We start from the raw sequence: 17,883 nt of genomic DNA, 5'->3' as shown, positions 1-17,883 counted from the left end.
AAGTCATTTATTCAAACGAATGTTTGTAATAATTTGGTTTTGATAATCAAATAACATTCTGCATTCAAAACAAATTCTCTAACAACTTCTGCTGTTCAGAAATAAAACAAATGTTCTGCCTAAATGTATACACAATATACATGATCAATATAGATTACACTAAAAGGTGATGGGGACAATTGGGTGGAGGCCTGGCAGTGTCGGCGGACACGTAGGAAGAGAAACAAATCTTTTTTTTCTAGTTGAATGTGAATCAGAAGGATTATTTTCTGCATAGGTAGATATGGATCATGGGAGGGCAAGGCCTACTTTGTAGATGGTGGGTTTGGGTAGGTAAGGAGCACTCTGATCAAGGTGGTGCTTAAGTCAATTAATTTTATTGATTGAGAAAGGAAAACTGGTCGACATTTCTGTCGCACACACATTGTTATTGTCTCATTTTCCATGTGGCATCTTAACTCATTGAGTGCCATTAACGTGTTTCACGTGTTTTACCGCTATGGCGCAGCGTGCCAATGACGTGTTTGCCGTGTTTTGGAAAATAGTAAAAAAAATAAAAATAAAATTCAGAACCCAAGATATCATTATCTGAAGATTTGCAGCTCCATCCACTCCTTGTTTAACTTATAACTGCAAACTTTTTTTTTACTTTGAAAAAATCTCTGGCACTGGGACAACATAGACAGAAATAATTCTGCCACTCGGTGAGTTAACCAGAACCATTTCCTGTATGTCCTACAAACCAGCAAATAAGTTGCTTCTGTAGTTCTGCGTTCTGACATGGGGTCTAAAGAGAAGAGAGAATCTACCTTGCTGTAAGTAAGTATACTTTGAAGCTGTCTTAAGGGTGAACTTCATTTATTTTGTAACTTCTACAAAGACAGGCTTCACTTACTGGTCAGTATTGTTCTCCGTTTGCACTGCTCCTCCACCCCACCTTGCTTTTTGCCAGAGATGGTGAAAGGCATCTCAAACACAAAGCGACGGATGTTGTGGCTCTTTTCAAACTCTGTTTTCCTGTCAACCAGCTCCTTCTCTTCCAGGTACGGGGTCACATGTGTCACCTGGATATAGGCATACTTGGAGTCCAGGTCTTTGGGGTTTATCTGTAGATGATTCAGGTCAGAGCACAACATGGAAAATATTTTACAGTTATAAGGGCTAAAAGAACAAACGGCGTAATGGCGTAATAACAAAAAATAAAGTCTCACCCTTCCAGAGTCCTGGATCATCTTCACATTCTCTTGGCCAAACTTGTCAGAATACAGCTTGAGAAGTCTCTGGGATACCTCTGACAGTGGAGTGAATTTGGGTTCTTTGTAGATATACTCTTTACCATCTTCATCCTCAAAGAACCCCTAGGAATGATTCAAAAACATTATATGGTCATTATGTCATAATGTAAACATGAATTAAAAATAATTTGTTTGTACAATTATATAATGAAGACAAACTATACTGACGTGACAAAACATCATTTGTGAGCTCAGAGTGCATTAAAGTCATTCAGACAACTTCTTAACAACAAACGATAAAATAATCTTTAAGACAAATTCTGAGGGTGAAAGTGTCACAGACTCCACAGGAAAAAGGCTCCTCAATCCACTGTCCAAGCATGAAGACAAAGCATATGGCAAGACATCAACTGGTGTCAGTTCAGGGGTGTGAGATGAAGGAAGGTTAGAGGTAGGGAGATGGATTTCAAATGATCAGTGGGCGTAGAAGTCTTCAATATGGCCCATACATTAAACAGTTAACAGATCCAATTGTCCTACATGAAAACTCTAAAAATGAATTTCCGCGGAACATCATGCATGCAGTCACCCAATGAAAAATGGAATCCTGCTATTAACATTTCAATGCTGTCTTTTTTGGATCAGGACAAACACTTAAATTCTAATTTATACTTTGTCGTATAAGTAATCATCTAAATCATTTTAAGTCACAATATTCACTTGAATATCAGTTCATTTCAGCGAGCCACGCAGGCACGCAGTCACACAACAAAGTATAAATCAGACTGGAGGAGTTATAGGGTAACACAGGTCCGAGATAAGTAACACGGGTAACATACCATTGACTGTATTAGCAACATGTATACAACAAGGTCTAGTCTTTACTGCACTACAACCTCATTGAGGGTATTCACATGGATTTACCTCAGTCTCTGAGTCAGTAAACTGGTACTGCTATATGGTCGTAGACAACAGAAAAATAAATGTTATTCCATGACTAATACCCATCTAGAAGGCACTAAGTATTCACATATTGCACCAGCATGGACAGCCACCATGTCAAGAGAGACATGGCTCTGTGGGAGTCAGCAACTGTTATCAAAAGCACACTGTTCTGTTCAAGTTAACCACACCCAGATCAAGATATTATTTTCACCATTTAAGCCCTACATACTTCATCATATGACAAATAGCCCATGTACAAGTTTCCACTGTGTCGCATTGCAACTTGTTTCGTGTGTGTTACTGCATGTTTTGGCTTAATTTCTTTTGCCTATAATGACATGACCAAAATAGGGATGGCAAGGTTGATGTGGTTAAAAAGTTAACAAAACAAAGGAAAAACTAGGGTCAGCAAAAAACATTTAAACTGGTGAAAAGAAAGATGTGGAAGATGGAAGCAGGACAACTAAAAGTGAGTTCAGAGACCGCACTGGAGCAGCAACATGCAATGCTGTTTCACAGACAGGTGACACTACTGGTGAGTGAGAGATACTGCATTGCACAGACAGATGACAATACCGGTGAGTGAGAGATACTGCTAAGAGCTTTAAGCAACGACATAAGACTGAGAAATGTAATGGATTACATTACAGCAGCACCACACCACACATAGACTTAGGCTGCTCAGAAAAGCTAGCAAAGCTAGCAGAGTCAACATTACTGCATGACTTACCGCTGCCTTTAAAGAGGATAAAAAAGCAGAAAAAAGGGTATTAGAGTGGATCATAAAAAGGCCACAAAACGTGGTCATGCTCGTAATAATAAAATAAATCACTTTCAGCAGCTCCCATGCTCGGATGTTAGATTATTTTGTGATACTGGCTACCAAATAATTACATGTGCTCTCATTTAGATCAAGCTTGACTTGAATGATTTCTGAAATACAATTAGTGTGGGAAATCTAATTAACGAATGTCCCGTTAGAGAAAAGAAAACAAAGAAAGTAACTTCCTTCCCCATACTGATCACTCACCTGGCCAAAGAAGGCAACTCTGAAGTAGGTTCCCAGCAGTCTCTTTCCTGTGTGCATGACCTCAGTGACTTTGCTGTATGCACGGTGCAATGTGTCATATAGGTGGGCCAGTTTCTGTGCAACACAAACAACGTGATATTATCAGTTTGATAATCGAATCATGCTGCCCTCCTCTGTGGTCCTTCGCACTTGTGCACACTCAACATAATCAAACAATGGTTGATGAAGGCCTTGTACCTCAAAGTCTCTACGTTTCTCGTAAATGGGGATGATGAGTTTGTAGATGTCAGAGATGAGCTCATAACGCTCAGCCTTCCACAGTCCATTTGCACACTCCTCCAGAAGCTCCATCAGGACATCCTGCAGAGAGCATGAACATTAAACCTCAATGAAACCCTGCTTTGCAATGGACAGGAAAATCATTTCGACAGTACAGCTGATGATGTCTAATTCATATCTATCATCATCCTATGTATTTATTAAGAGCCATTGCGTTGTTTTTTCAGTCTTAGCCCAGACATCAATGTGCTCAAAGTAGTAGTATCATTATTAGTATACAAGTTCAAATCCTTTTTCACCTCATTGAAGTGGACATCCTCCATGCCTGCGTCCTCTATCATCGAAGCCTCTTCATCAATGTTTGGAGTCACCACACGGAATGCTGTGCAGCCCTGCTTAAACATGCCTAATAAACATAAAACATGGAAACATTCTATCAATGAACCCTGTCTTTCTTAACACAAACAAAAGTACTTGAAAGCCATCATATAGACAATAATGGCAATAACAGTGTTGTAACATTTTTCAATGGATCTTTCAAAAATAATTGTGAACAACAGTATGCTGAAAGTAAATAATGGCATCATCCATCATATTCACACAATGGCCATTTGACTCGTGTCATCTAGGGAAACCTCACCCCGAGTATGACGTAAGAGGAAAATGGCTGTCATGTGAATACGGTTAAGTTATCAAATTAAGCCGCAGGAAAGAACAACATCGATATTAAAGATTTTGAATAGACCTTTTCTCCGCAGGTATTCTGCCACAAGTGCTGCAACATGCACATAGCACATGGCCGCCTGTAGACAACAGAAAGAAAAATCAGGCCAAATGCGCATGCAAATATGACCCAGCATTTCAATTTTTTGCAACACAGATTCACCCCCTCACACTCAATCAAATATTTAATGTCATGTTTTTTGTTTTCTTTTAATCTAACATGCAATTGTATAGAGCCGTCACAGAGGCACAAGGCTCATCATCACAGACCTCTGACAGGTCCCCATTCTTCACGTGGATGCGAGCCATGCTGTCCAGCCAGGTCTTGCGTAGCTCTGGCGTGCTGGCGTACGACTTGGCCAGGCTGTACTGGAGGTCGACTAGCATCTCCGGGTCTCGCTCATGTTCCTTCATCTGAGCCGTGGCCATCAGAACCGTTCTGATCCGCTTAGTCAGGTCCTTCACGTCTGATGGAAAGGCTGTATTCTGTTGAGGGGCACAGTTAAGTTGAGGCATTTTATATCGAACTGTGTTGTAAAATGTTTTTCTCATGTTTTCCTTTGTGAAAGCACAACATAACTGTGTTTCCAACCTTGATGGTCCTGTCACTGTTGGCACAGTTGTTGATTATGGACAGAGACTGCTGGAAGCGTGTGCTTCCGATCCCAATGACATCAGCTATCAACTGACTGACAGCAATTACCACCTGAAACAAAATGGTAGATGTGCTATGGTCAATTTCAACTCAATTCAATCTTATTATCGGACTCAGGTCCAAATAAATGCGTACATGGAATAAACATAAAAGCAATAAACACGACAAGCAAAAACATCTTCAAATCAAAAAATTAAAATATATACATAACTTAACCCAGGGGTTCTCAACCTTTTCAGGCCGCGCCCCCCAAAATAATGATATTATTTCCCACGATGCGCGCTTTGCGCGTGAGATTTTTTTTTGCGGTTCTGGCCGGGTTGGGTTTGTTTTTTTCCCGTTTTTTGGTTACTTTATTTCGGTTTTAGGGTTAGGGTTAAGGTTAGGTTATTTAATTATAATAGGTTATTTGATAATTATTTATTATATTACATTAAAAATGTTTTCCTAATGTTAATAATGAAATATTTTTATCTTGAATTTAGTAAATTAACTGATAAAACATGAATTAATAATAACATAACAAATTTCTTTTCTTCCTTTTTTTTCACATTCACCAAAAATTCTGGCGACCCCCCCAAATTATTTGGCGACCCCCCTGGGGGTCGCGACCCCCAGGTTGAGAACCACTGACTTAACCCACAGGCAGATCACACAGGCATTTTAGCCAGTGCACCCTTAGTCTGGATGTATAGCGTAAACAGCTCATTTTGTGGTTTGAGAGCAACACAATGATGCGATTAGCAGATACATCCAGCCAATGCATGAACTTGAACATTACATTTCTTAGAAGTGCTTCAAAAGTCCTCACTCCAGTAGTGACAATCATCTGACTAGCACTGCTCCCTCTGGGTTTTATAAGGAGTATTCTCATTGCATCATTAAATGCAACTTGCAACCTTTGCATACTAGAGTTTTTATAACAGATCAAAGACAATGCTGATAATTGTCTGGCAGAAGCCACGGCAGTCCACTGTACCCTACCTGTAAGTGCGTTCGAACAAAGTTCTTGCGTCCTGTGTAGTCGAAGTTGCTCTTCATTAGGAAGTAGAGTAGGTGAGCTGCATCGCTGCGGATGGAACTCAGCTTGGAGTTACAACATTTCAAAATCTCATAGCAGAACGAGGCACACATGTCCGCACGGCCTTCAAAAAACGTGCAGGGGAACTAGAGAGCAAGACAGACAGGCAAACAAATTGTGAGAAGAGCTTTGACAATGACAGAGAGACTACACAGTTAAATCCTCAGTGTTAATTTAACAGGCCCATTCGGTTACATTTGTACCCTCTCAGTGTTACAGACCTGTTGGTTCCCAACTATCATTTTAGTCTCTCTAAATTATAAATGGATACATTAACACTGAGGATTTTACTGTGTACAGTTGAGCAGGACATCCTTCATACCTTGTAGATGAAAGTGCGCAGTGAAGTGAAGACCTGCTTGAGGGCCGTCTCCGACTGGTTGATCTTCAGAAAACAGAGGTGGACCTCAAAAACCTTCTTCATAAGTGGGTTGTGGCCATGGTCGGAGCACAGTTGCGTCTGCAGAGATGCAAGATGCAAGAGGGACAATGCCGGAATATTAATATAAATTAATTAATATTAAAATCTGCCAGAAAAGAGGCACTATTTAAGGCACACTTAATTGATGTGCCTCTCAGACACATAATGGAACATGTTAAAGTAAATACATTTATATAAAGAGTGAGAGAGGGCTAGAGAGAGATGGAATACAGCCACCTTAAAGACTACAAGGAGTGTATTGTATCCCTGCACTGTTAACACAAATTACCTCGGTAATACCTTTAATTACATTTGAATAAATTGCTGCTATTTGTCGCAAAGGTTTTATACCAAGTGAATGCAAAACATTGAAATACTGCGGTCAACTGTTTAAATAGTTTATCCCAAGATAACCTTTCCTATATGGATGTATACAGTAACTATTTCTGACAGAAAATGTTTTTTTTTTATAGTTTCGCAAGATAGTCTTCCCTCTAAGTTGCAATGTAACAGTTTACACATTTTCTTTATTCCCATTTAATTGTGCATACATTGTTTTGTTTGTTTTGTTCCTCTTTTGCTTTGGCAATGTAAACGTATGTTTTCTCATGCCAATAAAGCCCCTTTGAATTGAAATATTGAGAGAGGAAGGGGGATAGTGTGAGGGAGAGGGAGGGGAGAGAGAGGGGGAGAGAGAGCCTATTTCACCCACACAATAACTTGGCCATTGCTGATAACTTGGCCAGTGCTGCGTTTTTCAGCACAATAACCCCGGCAATGCCAGGCAAGCTGATAATTAAAAAAGTAAATAAAAGTTTGTCAAATAATAAGAGAACAAATGAAGAGGAAAATGCCTGATAACATATAACTGTATGCATTTATGTTACCTTGAAACCCATGATGAAGATGCCGAGTGTGTCCAGCACAGTCAGACACACCTCAGTGGCGATGTTAGCCTCCAGGAGAGACTGGTTCAACACATCAGCGTCACAGTGGCTGTAGGCTGCAAAGACAACACAAAGCTGTAGTTAATTTGCTTCACCAAATTAAAGATGGTCTCCCTTTTAACAAGTAAATATTCATAACAAAATAAGAGGCCCAGCAGTATAAAAATGCAAAGCCATTGCAAAAAAAGTGGAAAATAAAGCTAAATGAAAAAGATAAATGTTTCATTCTAAAATGAGTTATCCATCATTTGAAAAAAATCTGCATTTTATTGAAGTACCTTATGTTATGCAACATAAAGCTATGAAAGCTATTAGCAAGACAAGCTGCACAAGTTTCAAGTAGACCGTTTTTCCTCAAATAATTTAGATATATCATTTTTGAATGAAAGCTTACATTGGCATGAAGTATTTTTTTTCTTTAAGAAAGTGAAAGCTAAATGAATGTTAAGAGAAAATGAGTACGACAGATGGATGGTTTTAAAGGCAAATGTTTAACTAAAAGGGGCATGCTCTTAATTCAACCAAATGAACAGAGCCAGTAACAGTCTGCAAACTGCCTGTCGACCTGATACATTCTTACCATGGTCTACAGTTATTCCAAGCACACTTGAAATCTTTCTTACACTGAAAACACAAAGAAATGTACTTCATTAAATGACACCATTTAACCACTTTTTTTTTTTTTTTTTATGTTCCAAAACATTTCTAAAACAGTCCATCTACAAACTCACAACATGTCGTGGTGTGACGCGTTGTGATCTTGTAGATTGGCTATTTTTGGGGGGGGTACTGCCATGTCAAACATAGGGACGCCAGGTTGAAAGTGGTTAACAGACTTACCACAAAACTCAACATGTTCATCTAAAGTCATTGTAACGCTACAAGCAGACAGCTTGGCCTCAGATGAAAATGTATTATTTCATTATAACGACGACTGACCCATATGGGTAAACTCTTTAGTGTTTGACACCGGGCTGGGTGTAACACAGACAATGAAGAGGAAGAAGAAGAGGAAGAAGAAGGAGGGATGATGATGATGATGATGATGATGATGATGATGATGATGATTATGATAAGCATGTTTGTGTCAGATTACGAGTGTGTCAAATTACGAGAAGGAGAAGTGAACGGGGGAATCTCCCAGTGTAGGATGTTGGATGAATGTACATTCAGTAAGTACTGTATGGGGCACTTACTGTGGTTAAATGTGTATGAGTTATCCAGGCTGCTTAGCTGCTGTAAGCGGGCATGCATCATTCCCGCCCTGTTACGGGACACAGGCAGAGTCTGAGACTTCCGCTCATGTGCTACGGGCCCTGCCCCATCCTGGTTCCTGATGAGGAAACAGGACATTGTTAGATGAGTGGCTGACTAATGTAGCGCAGCCAGGGTTAGTCAAGCAGGTTAGGGTGGATCAGAATCTGTAAACTCTAATCCTGCAGCCTCCAATGGTGAAATGACTTCCGGAGCCTGGTGTTGGTCAAATCTGATTTGCTTTTATCCAAATCTGTGGCCATATCATGAAGAATGTTCCAAGTCAAGAAAATAATATTTTTTGGAAGAATTTGTAATTCATGTACGTATTATGACCCAGCATATACGTGTATTTTACTTGTGGAATTTATAAGAGGAAAAAAGTGTCGCACAATAGGCTCCATAGGCAGTAACAAAGGTAGGATAAAGGTCGTAACACACGGCAAGCGGTTCACGCGGGCGGTACCGCTCGGATCAGCGGTGATCGCGCCGCGATCATTGTTGTTTTTTTCCTCCTGCGCGGTGCGGTGAAAAGAAAATCTCACCACAATCCAGCTCTTGCCACCCGCGCGCGTGCACAAACGAGCACGCGCGCGAGAATTTCACAGGGCCGCGCCCGCCTGCCTCACCGCCCCTCAACTTCTCCGCACATCCCAAATAATCGCCCGCCTCTCATTGAAAATGAATTACATAGGCGCGTTGGCCGCTTGCCGTGTGAAAGGACCTTAAGTGATTTTACTTTGTTAAAATATTTTTTGAATAGCTCTATATTCTGATAGTAGTCATTGCTATAGAGTGTTTGTAGTAAACAGAACATTCATTTTCAGGTCGGGATACCAATTGTATCCAATCAGGAGAGAGAACACATGGACAACTGAAATTGGACGTGATGACACAAAGAAATAAGCACAACATTGGACTTGTAACATTACCAGACTCTGGACAACCGGACCTCCCATATATGCCTATATATGGGCATATCGGGTTAGTTTATGGTTATGTCTGAGGCATAGTGACAAGCCTATATATGGGCGTATCGGGTTTGTTTATGGTTATCTCTGAGTCATAGTGACCTGCCTATACAGTATATGGGCGTATCGGGATTGTTTATGGTTATGTCTGAGTCATAGCGACGTGGCCGCGGTCCTGCCTATATATGGGCGTATCTGGTTTGTTTATGGTCATGAGTCAGAGTGACGTGGCCGTGGTCTGCCCACCGGCCGGCCCGCCCTCCATTTAGCCAATTTTAATATAGGATACAATTTAAGCTGATAAATGGGTACTCTCTCCTGATTAGCTGAATTTTAACAACCCACCTGAAAATTCACCCCTACCTTTAATTATATTGTTCCAGCCTTCAGGGCTTTTTCAAAATCAACAGATTTCGTTTATTTTGAAGAAGGCCTGTAGTCCGAAATGTCATAATTAATGTAAATGTCATAATTAATGTTACTGTGTATGGAGCCAAAGTGTGTCAAAACAATTTTCCTCTTAAATGTATTCCCACAACCGTTAGTGTGGATTACTTTTCCTGCTACTTGTGGAATTTATACCAACGGCTTCAGCTCCAGCTAATAAAGAAAAGCTGAAAAGTGCATTGTGTGTGTTTGGAATGCAATTACACTAAGTATGAAAGCAGTACCAGTAGTGTTAAAGCAATTAGACGCTATGACTGACTGCTTTAACACATGTAAGCCATGCAGGTGAAAATGAGAGACTCTCACAGCAGAAGTGAGCTCAGATAAAAGAAGTGGCATGTCTCACAGCATGGCAAATTCACAAGATGAGAACATGCGTTTAGCATAAGAGCTTATTCCACCTGTATTCTTACCCAAGCAGGAGAGGGCAGGAGCCATGTGTTATGTCACTATGTTAAACTTGCCAGCATTTAAGTGAACAGAAATAGAGAATAGTGGGAGGTTAGAGGGAGTGAACACCCAAAAGCCCTCGGTGAGTCAAGGACAGAGCTCTGCCATTGACCAAATTCCTACAGCAGCCAATGTGCTCTGTGGGCTGGGTAACAATAACAACACCCAAGACAAGTATGACGTAAGAACAACATGGCTGCAGTGTGAATATGGTCAATATTGGAAAGAAAATATGCGTTTGCGTGTGTTTACAGTCATATCACAATACACACATTACATACAATGTTTCACAGTGGCGAGGCAATCTTTGTCCAAATTGTTACAGTAGCTACATTGTATGTAATGATGTAAAAAATGCTATCGATGTGTTAATGCCATCGAGGTGATCCCGTGTTGATCTCAAAATAACACCTTTGAACAAATTCTTCAGAGACAAACACCAAATATAGCCAACCTAACGATAACTAAATGGCACAAACAGGCCACCATTCATTATTAAACACTATATGTAAGCATCTGAACTGGGCACTGACAACATTACCTGGCGATGTATCTCTTTCCCATATATCTGAACTGATGGAGGCACACTCTGAGAAAGAAAGGAGTGAAAAGTCACGAATTGTGTTTCAAGGAGACAATGATGACAATCTAAGAGCTCTAAGAGATCTTACTCTACTAGCGTGAAGAAGTCCATCAGCTCAGCGGATGAAGCCTTGTTCCAGTATGTGAACAGGGCGTCTGAAAGGGAGAGATGAACATCTTATGAGCTCAGTCAAAAGGACTCCACTAAGCAAAGACGTAGTTGTATAGCAGATATATGAAATATACTGTGTACAATGTATATAAATACAGTACTCAGAATGGCAAGATCTGTTTTTTTAAGAAGCTTTAGTCCTTTTTTTAATAGGGCATTAGGTCCATGGCTTTAATACATGTTTTTGTTCTTTCACTCTATTCTTTATGTTGTTCTTTTAGCTTTAGCTGTACTGTTTTATTTGTGTATTTGCAAAGTTTGTACCATTTAAAAATGGACACACACACACACACACACACACACACACACACACACACACACACACACACACACACACACACACACACACACACACACACACACACACACACACACGTGTGTGCATGTGTGGCCGTATGAGTAAGGACTGTATAGATATAGAGTTCCTGACTGAGATCTTACCCTCTGACATGCTCTTGAGCACATGTAAGAAGCACATGAGCAGGCTCTTGATCTCTGCCTGGTCCAGTTTGTCACATCGCAGTAGGGTGCTGCCCAAGGTTGAGGCATGCTGGCTCTGAAGGGCAAGAGATATTTGTCAGAGATCCATAACTAGATTGATGTAATCCTCTCCCTTCTCTCCTCTTCTAATAGAGGCAGCTCATTTTGCTTTTAGCAGAAACTATTAACGTTTGAGGTTTATCCATCAGGGATGTATTTCCTTGTGGTAACACCAATATCAAATTACAATTGTCAAATTGAGCTATAGTTTTGGTTTCTGGGACCCAGATCAAAACCTTAATCTGTGCCTGAGAAACTCGTCATTAAGTATTAAAAAGACACAATAAGCTTAGATTATCCTTGACGTGGTTAGCTATGCATCAGTACACTGGCATGTGAATTTACTTCCTAAAATGCTTACACAGACAGTACTATGGGTTTTCTCAGGGTCTGGGGTTAGAACTACTCTATAACAGAGTCCTACCAGGCCTCTGTGTGGTCAGACTGCCGCTGACCTCTACATGAAACTAATGATCACTACCTCTCCAAGTTGGTGTAAAGGGTAGGGCGAAGAGAGAACTCTACCACAGCGAGGGATTGGCAGTACACAGCAGCACGTTCCTTTGCCAGCGGTGAGCTAGTCTAGACCATAAAAATGGTTGGGGGTTGACTTCATGGAAAGCATGAGGCTATGGTTTGTCTCAGAATGCATTCGACAGAGTGGGGAACTTGAGAGCTAAAGTTAGCTGCCCCAAATAAGTCAGAGTAGTTGACTGAGGACTTTATGTCAGTCTTTCAGACTGAAAACAATAATGACACGGCACACGTGAGTGGAATAGGAAAAGGAAAAAGAAATCCCATTTGCGTCCATGTTTATAAACACAGTTTGGAGGTCAAGACTCAAGAGAGCAGAGAAGAAGTCTCATGAAACCCTCTAGCACAGCAGCAGCTCTGCTCATGACACCAGAGAGGACCGGATAGGGCCTCGGCTGCAAATCATTTTCTGGCAAAGAAATGGGCTTGAGGCAAGGACAAAACACACACACACACACACACAGTCAGAGGGACACACAGTAAAATTCCCGTATGGGTACATTTTTACACTCTCCGAGTTAAATTCACTCTGAGGATTAGTTTTTACTGTGCATACTCTTACATTCCCAGATGGGACACACTCCTAGGAGGGCAGGGGGAGGATGTTTGGGTAAAGGAGGGTGATATTTGTTGTTTTGTTTTTATGTACTTGAAGTGCAACGACGGGCTGCTGTGGTACATTCTCTGCAACAGAGAGCAGGGAGAAGTCCATGGTGAGGCGCTTGTTGCGCACGGACAGCACAGACTCCTCGGTGTCTGTAAAGAAGCGCAGGACGTTGGCGGAGTGTCTCCGCACAAACTTCTCTTTCTGCCACTGTCGGCCATGCAGCGAGCGCGAGAGGGTGGGGGGTGGGGTGGGTGGGGTCAATGTTGAAATATTAACATGGAAGAGCATCAATTTAAGTCTCTGACACTGTTGTCTGGTATTATCACAAGGGGACCTTTTGATAGGCCTGAGACACATACACAGGTATAGACCTGGGCAGTAAGGTTCCACTGTGATTGTCCCCAAAGAAGCCACCCATTGAAAATCATAATAGTAATTACAGCAAAACTGTATTGTGTAGGTTCATAACCTTTGACAGAGGTAGAGATTATTAAAAAAAATATTTCACAACCAATAAAAGTACATTGAATTTCCAACATTGTCTTTAATTAAACTAATCTCTGCTCCCATCAAATTTCAGACTACTTGAAAATATAAAACTATATCATCTAGTTACCTTGATAAAAAAAACTATTGTATTAGAGCTCATAGGCAAGATTCTTACAGAATCACAAGATCACATGACTACCACGGTCTACACTGAACTATGTCACATACTGTGATATCTTGGTACATGACAGTTTACAGTACATCAAACCAATACATCATCATCTTCCAGCAATGCCAAGAGCATACCTTGTCCAGAGAGTGGATCTTATCGTTCTTCTCTGGGATGCTGTTTACAGAGTCTGTGCTGATGAGCGACCCACGAGAGTCAGCATGACGCACCGAGTTTATATTGGGGGTGGACGACATGTGTGGTGAGGCTGTAACACATGATGGTAATATTAGATTCACAACACACATGCAAAGTCTTAGTGTTAATGTATACTCTGAGAGTGTAAAAAGTTACTAGTATTGGCCCAATAATGCATCGATAATGGTATATTAACACTAAGGATTTTGCTTGTCTACTTGTCTTTCCAAGCATCATACACTGTGCATAAATTGTTGTTTTTAACCGACCAGTGCCAGAGATGACTCCGAAAACATCCTTGTGGAGGCTGTTTTCCAGAATGGTGCTGTTCCTGGGAGGGGTCATCAGGGCGTTAGCTAGGAGTGAATCTTCTCTTCCGTTCTACAGGGAAACACAGCAAGCATCATTTGATCCAGACCTACATGCTAGTGTTATTGTGTTAATTTTGAGCCACAGCCACTAGATGGCACACTTACATTGTTGGATTGGTTGATGCTGAAGGGGGCTACTTCCTTCACATTGAGCCTGTTGACATTCTCTTGGAGCAGACCGAACAGGGGCAAGTAGAGGGTTGCCAATCTGGCTTGCTGGCTCTGAAATACAAATCAGTCGCTCAGAAGAATGTCTGAAGAGAACATCATACCCGTGGCACTTAACCTTACTCTTGCCAGATGCAAGAGTGAAGGCGCAGCTTACCTTGGAGGTGTAGCGGTCATCGAAGGTGTGCTTGATCATCAGGTTCTTCAGCACTTGGATGGATATCTGGCGAACGTCCCTGAACTCCTGCAGAGCCGCACCCACCTCCCTGAGGAGCAGCCCAACCATGAAGTGGTTCTTGCAGAAGTCATCCGTCAGCGAGTAGTCCAGCTGGAGGTCTGAGAGAGGGAGGAAGAGGAAGACTTGAGGACTGGCTAACAAAGCAAGTGGAGGGAGTAGAAGAAACTTAATACACTCATGTAAACAAGCCGGCAAACAGAATATATTTGAACTGAGTTATCGAATTGTATAAAACAGACGCTGGTGATAATGGCATTAAAGACAAACTAGGCAGATGGCTAGATTGCTGAGGTACATAATGTACAGTAACTAACATAAAAACCCATTGAGCATAATGTGAAATATTTTCATTGCTGGACATTGAATCCCGGTGAGTAGGAACACAAACTGATCTTCTCTCAGCACCTGCCCAGTTTTGTGCATGTCCTTCTTCTTTTTCATAGTCTCTCATAGATCTGCTTTACCTCTAGAGATGTACAAGTTCATCCCATCTAACCAGGTCCACGGGAAAAGGCCAGATACATAGAATGTATTTTTACTTTGTGTTTAAATGATTCAGACTTTATTAACCACTTAAACCCTAAATACATACTTAATTAACTAGGGGTCCCCCAGGGCTCTATACTTGGTCCCCTCCTTTTCCCCTGTTGTGACGCACAGCTATTTGTTTGCCTATTATGACATGCCCAGAATAGGGACATTAGGGTTCGTATGGTTAATGATCGATTTAACAAATTAGTTGAAAAACAAAATTAAACAATTCTGTTCTATATCAACAGTGCTTATTGTGAAAGTGGACTAGGTGAATGAGCAAAACCAGATGAGTTCAAAATGGCAAAGAAATCAAGACACCATGAGAGATGAGCAGTGGTGGAAAAAGTACTCAAATTCTTTACTTAAGTAAAGTACCAATACTGCAATATCGAAACACTCTGTTACAAGTAAAAGTCCAGAATTCAAAATTGACTTCAGTAAAAGTACAAAAGTATTGGCATCAAAATGTACTTAAAGTACCAAAATTAAAAGTACTAAAATATTTGAAAAAAATAATGCTAAAGTGGTTAATGTATGGTTTATAATATAATATTTTTTATCTGAAGAGTAACTAGTAACTAAAGTTTTCAAATAATTGTGGAGTAAAAGTACAATATTTGCCTCTGAGATGTAGTGGAGTAGAAGTATAAGTACTGAGAATTGGAAATACTCCATTAAAGTAAAAATACCTCAAAACTGTACTTAAGTACAGTACTTGAGTAAATGTACTTAGTTACTTTACACCACTGGAGATGAGCAAAACACAAGAGGGGTACCAATGATTTAAGATCAAATCAAAACTCCTAGTTTTTTGTCCTGTATAAACCACTCTATTCCTTTTTATGGCATGCAAGTTTTAACACCTTTAAGATCTGAGCTCATGAGCTAAGAGAAAACAATGTGCCCTTAGGGTTAAACTTGGTGCGAGTCATGAAATTCCAAACTGTTGAGAAACATTAAAACTTTATGACACAAACGGAAAAAAAAACTCCCAATTACACATAACGCCCCACCCACACCAAAAAATGTGTTACAGTTCTTATTCATGAACACAAATCATGAGTACCATCGTTTTACTGTGCAACATTTTGAAATGGATTGAAAAAATAAATACGAAAATAAATCATTCCACACTAAGTACATGTAATGATGCTAACTAATTGAGTTCAGGTTTTCTGGAAAATCTTTTGACCCATGTGGCCTTGATTGAAGCACTGGAGGCGTTTTGTTTTTGTTTAGTTTTTCTGATTTATATGCATTGTGAGCTTGTAGATCTGCTATTTTTGCCACATGACAGCATCGTATGATCTAGTTATAAATTAGTCATAATTGGCAAGAGTTAAAGGGGGAATACAACATAAAAGACAATACGCTCAGTAAAAGCAGGATATTTCAGTGTAAGCACATTTACAGTAAACACAGATTATTCATACATTACCGAGTCAGCTGAATACAACCGTACTCTAGTCTAGTGGGTATTGTAGCATTATTGCACAATGTAATCCATCAAGTTATTGATTGGAAGAACTGTTATATTAGTGCTAGCCTTGTCCAGTACTGCAGCATGGTTTGATTGGTGACCTTATTAAACACACCAAGTTAAGTACAAACATTTCATTTGCACTCTCAGAAGAGATACATTAACAGGGTTTTATAGTGCAGATTGGGGTTGAAAAGAAAAAAAGATCATAACAAATGGGTGTACATGACCTAATCCATATCATACTAGGGCGTCCATGAAATTAAAAAGGTTGAGAATCGCTGATGATGATATTCTCTATAAACTCCTCACCTTGAAATCTCTGTATCCTTCCCTTTCCAAAAGGCATGGGCAGATTCAGGGGGACGTAGTGCTCGTGGTTGCAGACGACACGCAGGAACTCAAACTTGAATTCAAACAGTGTCTGGAATTGAAAACACCAGATGCATCACTGAGGCAAAACAAACAATGCCCAACACACACACAACCCTGTCCAAAACACATTGATTTCTGGAGCACAGCCTGAAATTGTGCTCCTCTGAATCCTGACATCATTCTAAAGTCTAAAGCAGGGGTCTTCAACAAGGGGTCCTCACTCAGAGTTACTACAGGGGGTCCGCCAAATCTTTGTGCGATATGATTATTTTTTTTACATTAACCACTTGAAACCGAGCATCCCTTTTCTGAGGAGAACTTTAGCCAAGCAGCGGCTAGATCGAGCTTGTAGATCGTCTATTTTTGGCAAAAAGATATAGGTGTAGAGGGAAAAAAGAGCAGACCAAGTAAAAAAAAAAAGCGTAATCTGAAACACAATTTTATACAATATAGAGGGGGTCCCTACTTAATCTCTCTCTCTAGGGGGTCCTTGGGCTGAAAAACGTTGAAGACCCCTGGTCTAAACAATAAAGGCCTCTCCCATCTTTACTTACTAAAAACATGTTTTTTACAAAACATTATACAGTGTGTTTCTCCTCATATTACTGCTTTCTCACTGTACCTTGGGGTCTCCAGGCACAAAGCAGTTGATGTAGTTGTTGATCTGCTTGAAGGCAAAGCCTCTGTCCATCAAGGTGAAACAGCGCTGCAGAGTACAGGAACATGCTAATTAATTTCATTTTATTATTTGTCATTATATTTACAATATGGCAACCACAAAACCATGTACTCTGTCACGTTTGAACTATATGCAAATTTGATCTTATTCTTTTAACAATCTTTGTATATGATTGATAAGAATAACATGTGTTTTGGCTAGCCGTACTTTATGTATATCGTCTCTGTCGGGTGGAAACCCTATACAGTATGTCCAAAACTGTTACTTTTCCGGATTCAAAAAAAAAAAAGTAGCAGATCGACAAGCTCA

General features: G+C 40.3%; 1 protein-coding gene across 3 annotated transcripts in view; it reads right to left on the bottom strand.

Annotated features, from left to right (window-relative positions):
• Positions 1-17,883, bottom strand: part of LOC311064976 (dedicator of cytokinesis protein 9) — a 96,048-nt gene that overhangs the window by 4,700 nt on the left and 73,465 nt on the right. For 2 of the 3 annotated variants that reach the window (XM_084085073.1, XM_084085074.1), the window contains exons 29-49: positions 17,518-17,601; positions 16,833-16,944; positions 14,426-14,604; positions 14,206-14,322; positions 13,999-14,110; positions 13,669-13,799; positions 11,634-11,748; positions 11,110-11,176; positions 10,980-11,027; positions 8,513-8,649; positions 7,257-7,372; positions 6,271-6,408; positions 5,852-6,034; positions 4,805-4,918; positions 4,483-4,698; positions 4,235-4,292; positions 3,789-3,895; positions 3,448-3,570; positions 3,211-3,324; positions 1,212-1,358; positions 896-1,106 (exon numbers count right to left, since the gene is read on the bottom strand). In XM_084085073.1, coding sequence (XP_083941199.1) covers positions 896-1,106; positions 1,212-1,358; positions 3,211-3,324; positions 3,448-3,570; positions 3,789-3,895; positions 4,235-4,292; positions 4,483-4,698; positions 4,805-4,918; positions 5,852-6,034; positions 6,271-6,408; positions 7,257-7,372; positions 8,513-8,649; positions 10,980-11,027; positions 11,110-11,176; positions 11,634-11,748; positions 13,669-13,799; positions 13,999-14,110; positions 14,206-14,322; positions 14,426-14,604; positions 16,833-16,944; positions 17,518-17,601 — 2,629 coding nt within the window. The other variant, XM_084085075.1, reaches the window with a different exon arrangement.

This window comes from Gymnoscopelus microlampas, assembly GCF_963454915.1.
Source record: "Gymnoscopelus microlampas genome assembly, chromosome: 17".
NCBI classification, from domain to species: domain Eukaryota; kingdom Metazoa; phylum Chordata; class Actinopteri; order Myctophiformes; family Myctophidae; genus Gymnoscopelus; species Gymnoscopelus microlampas.
This window is presented reverse-complemented; position numbering and strand designations above follow the sequence as displayed.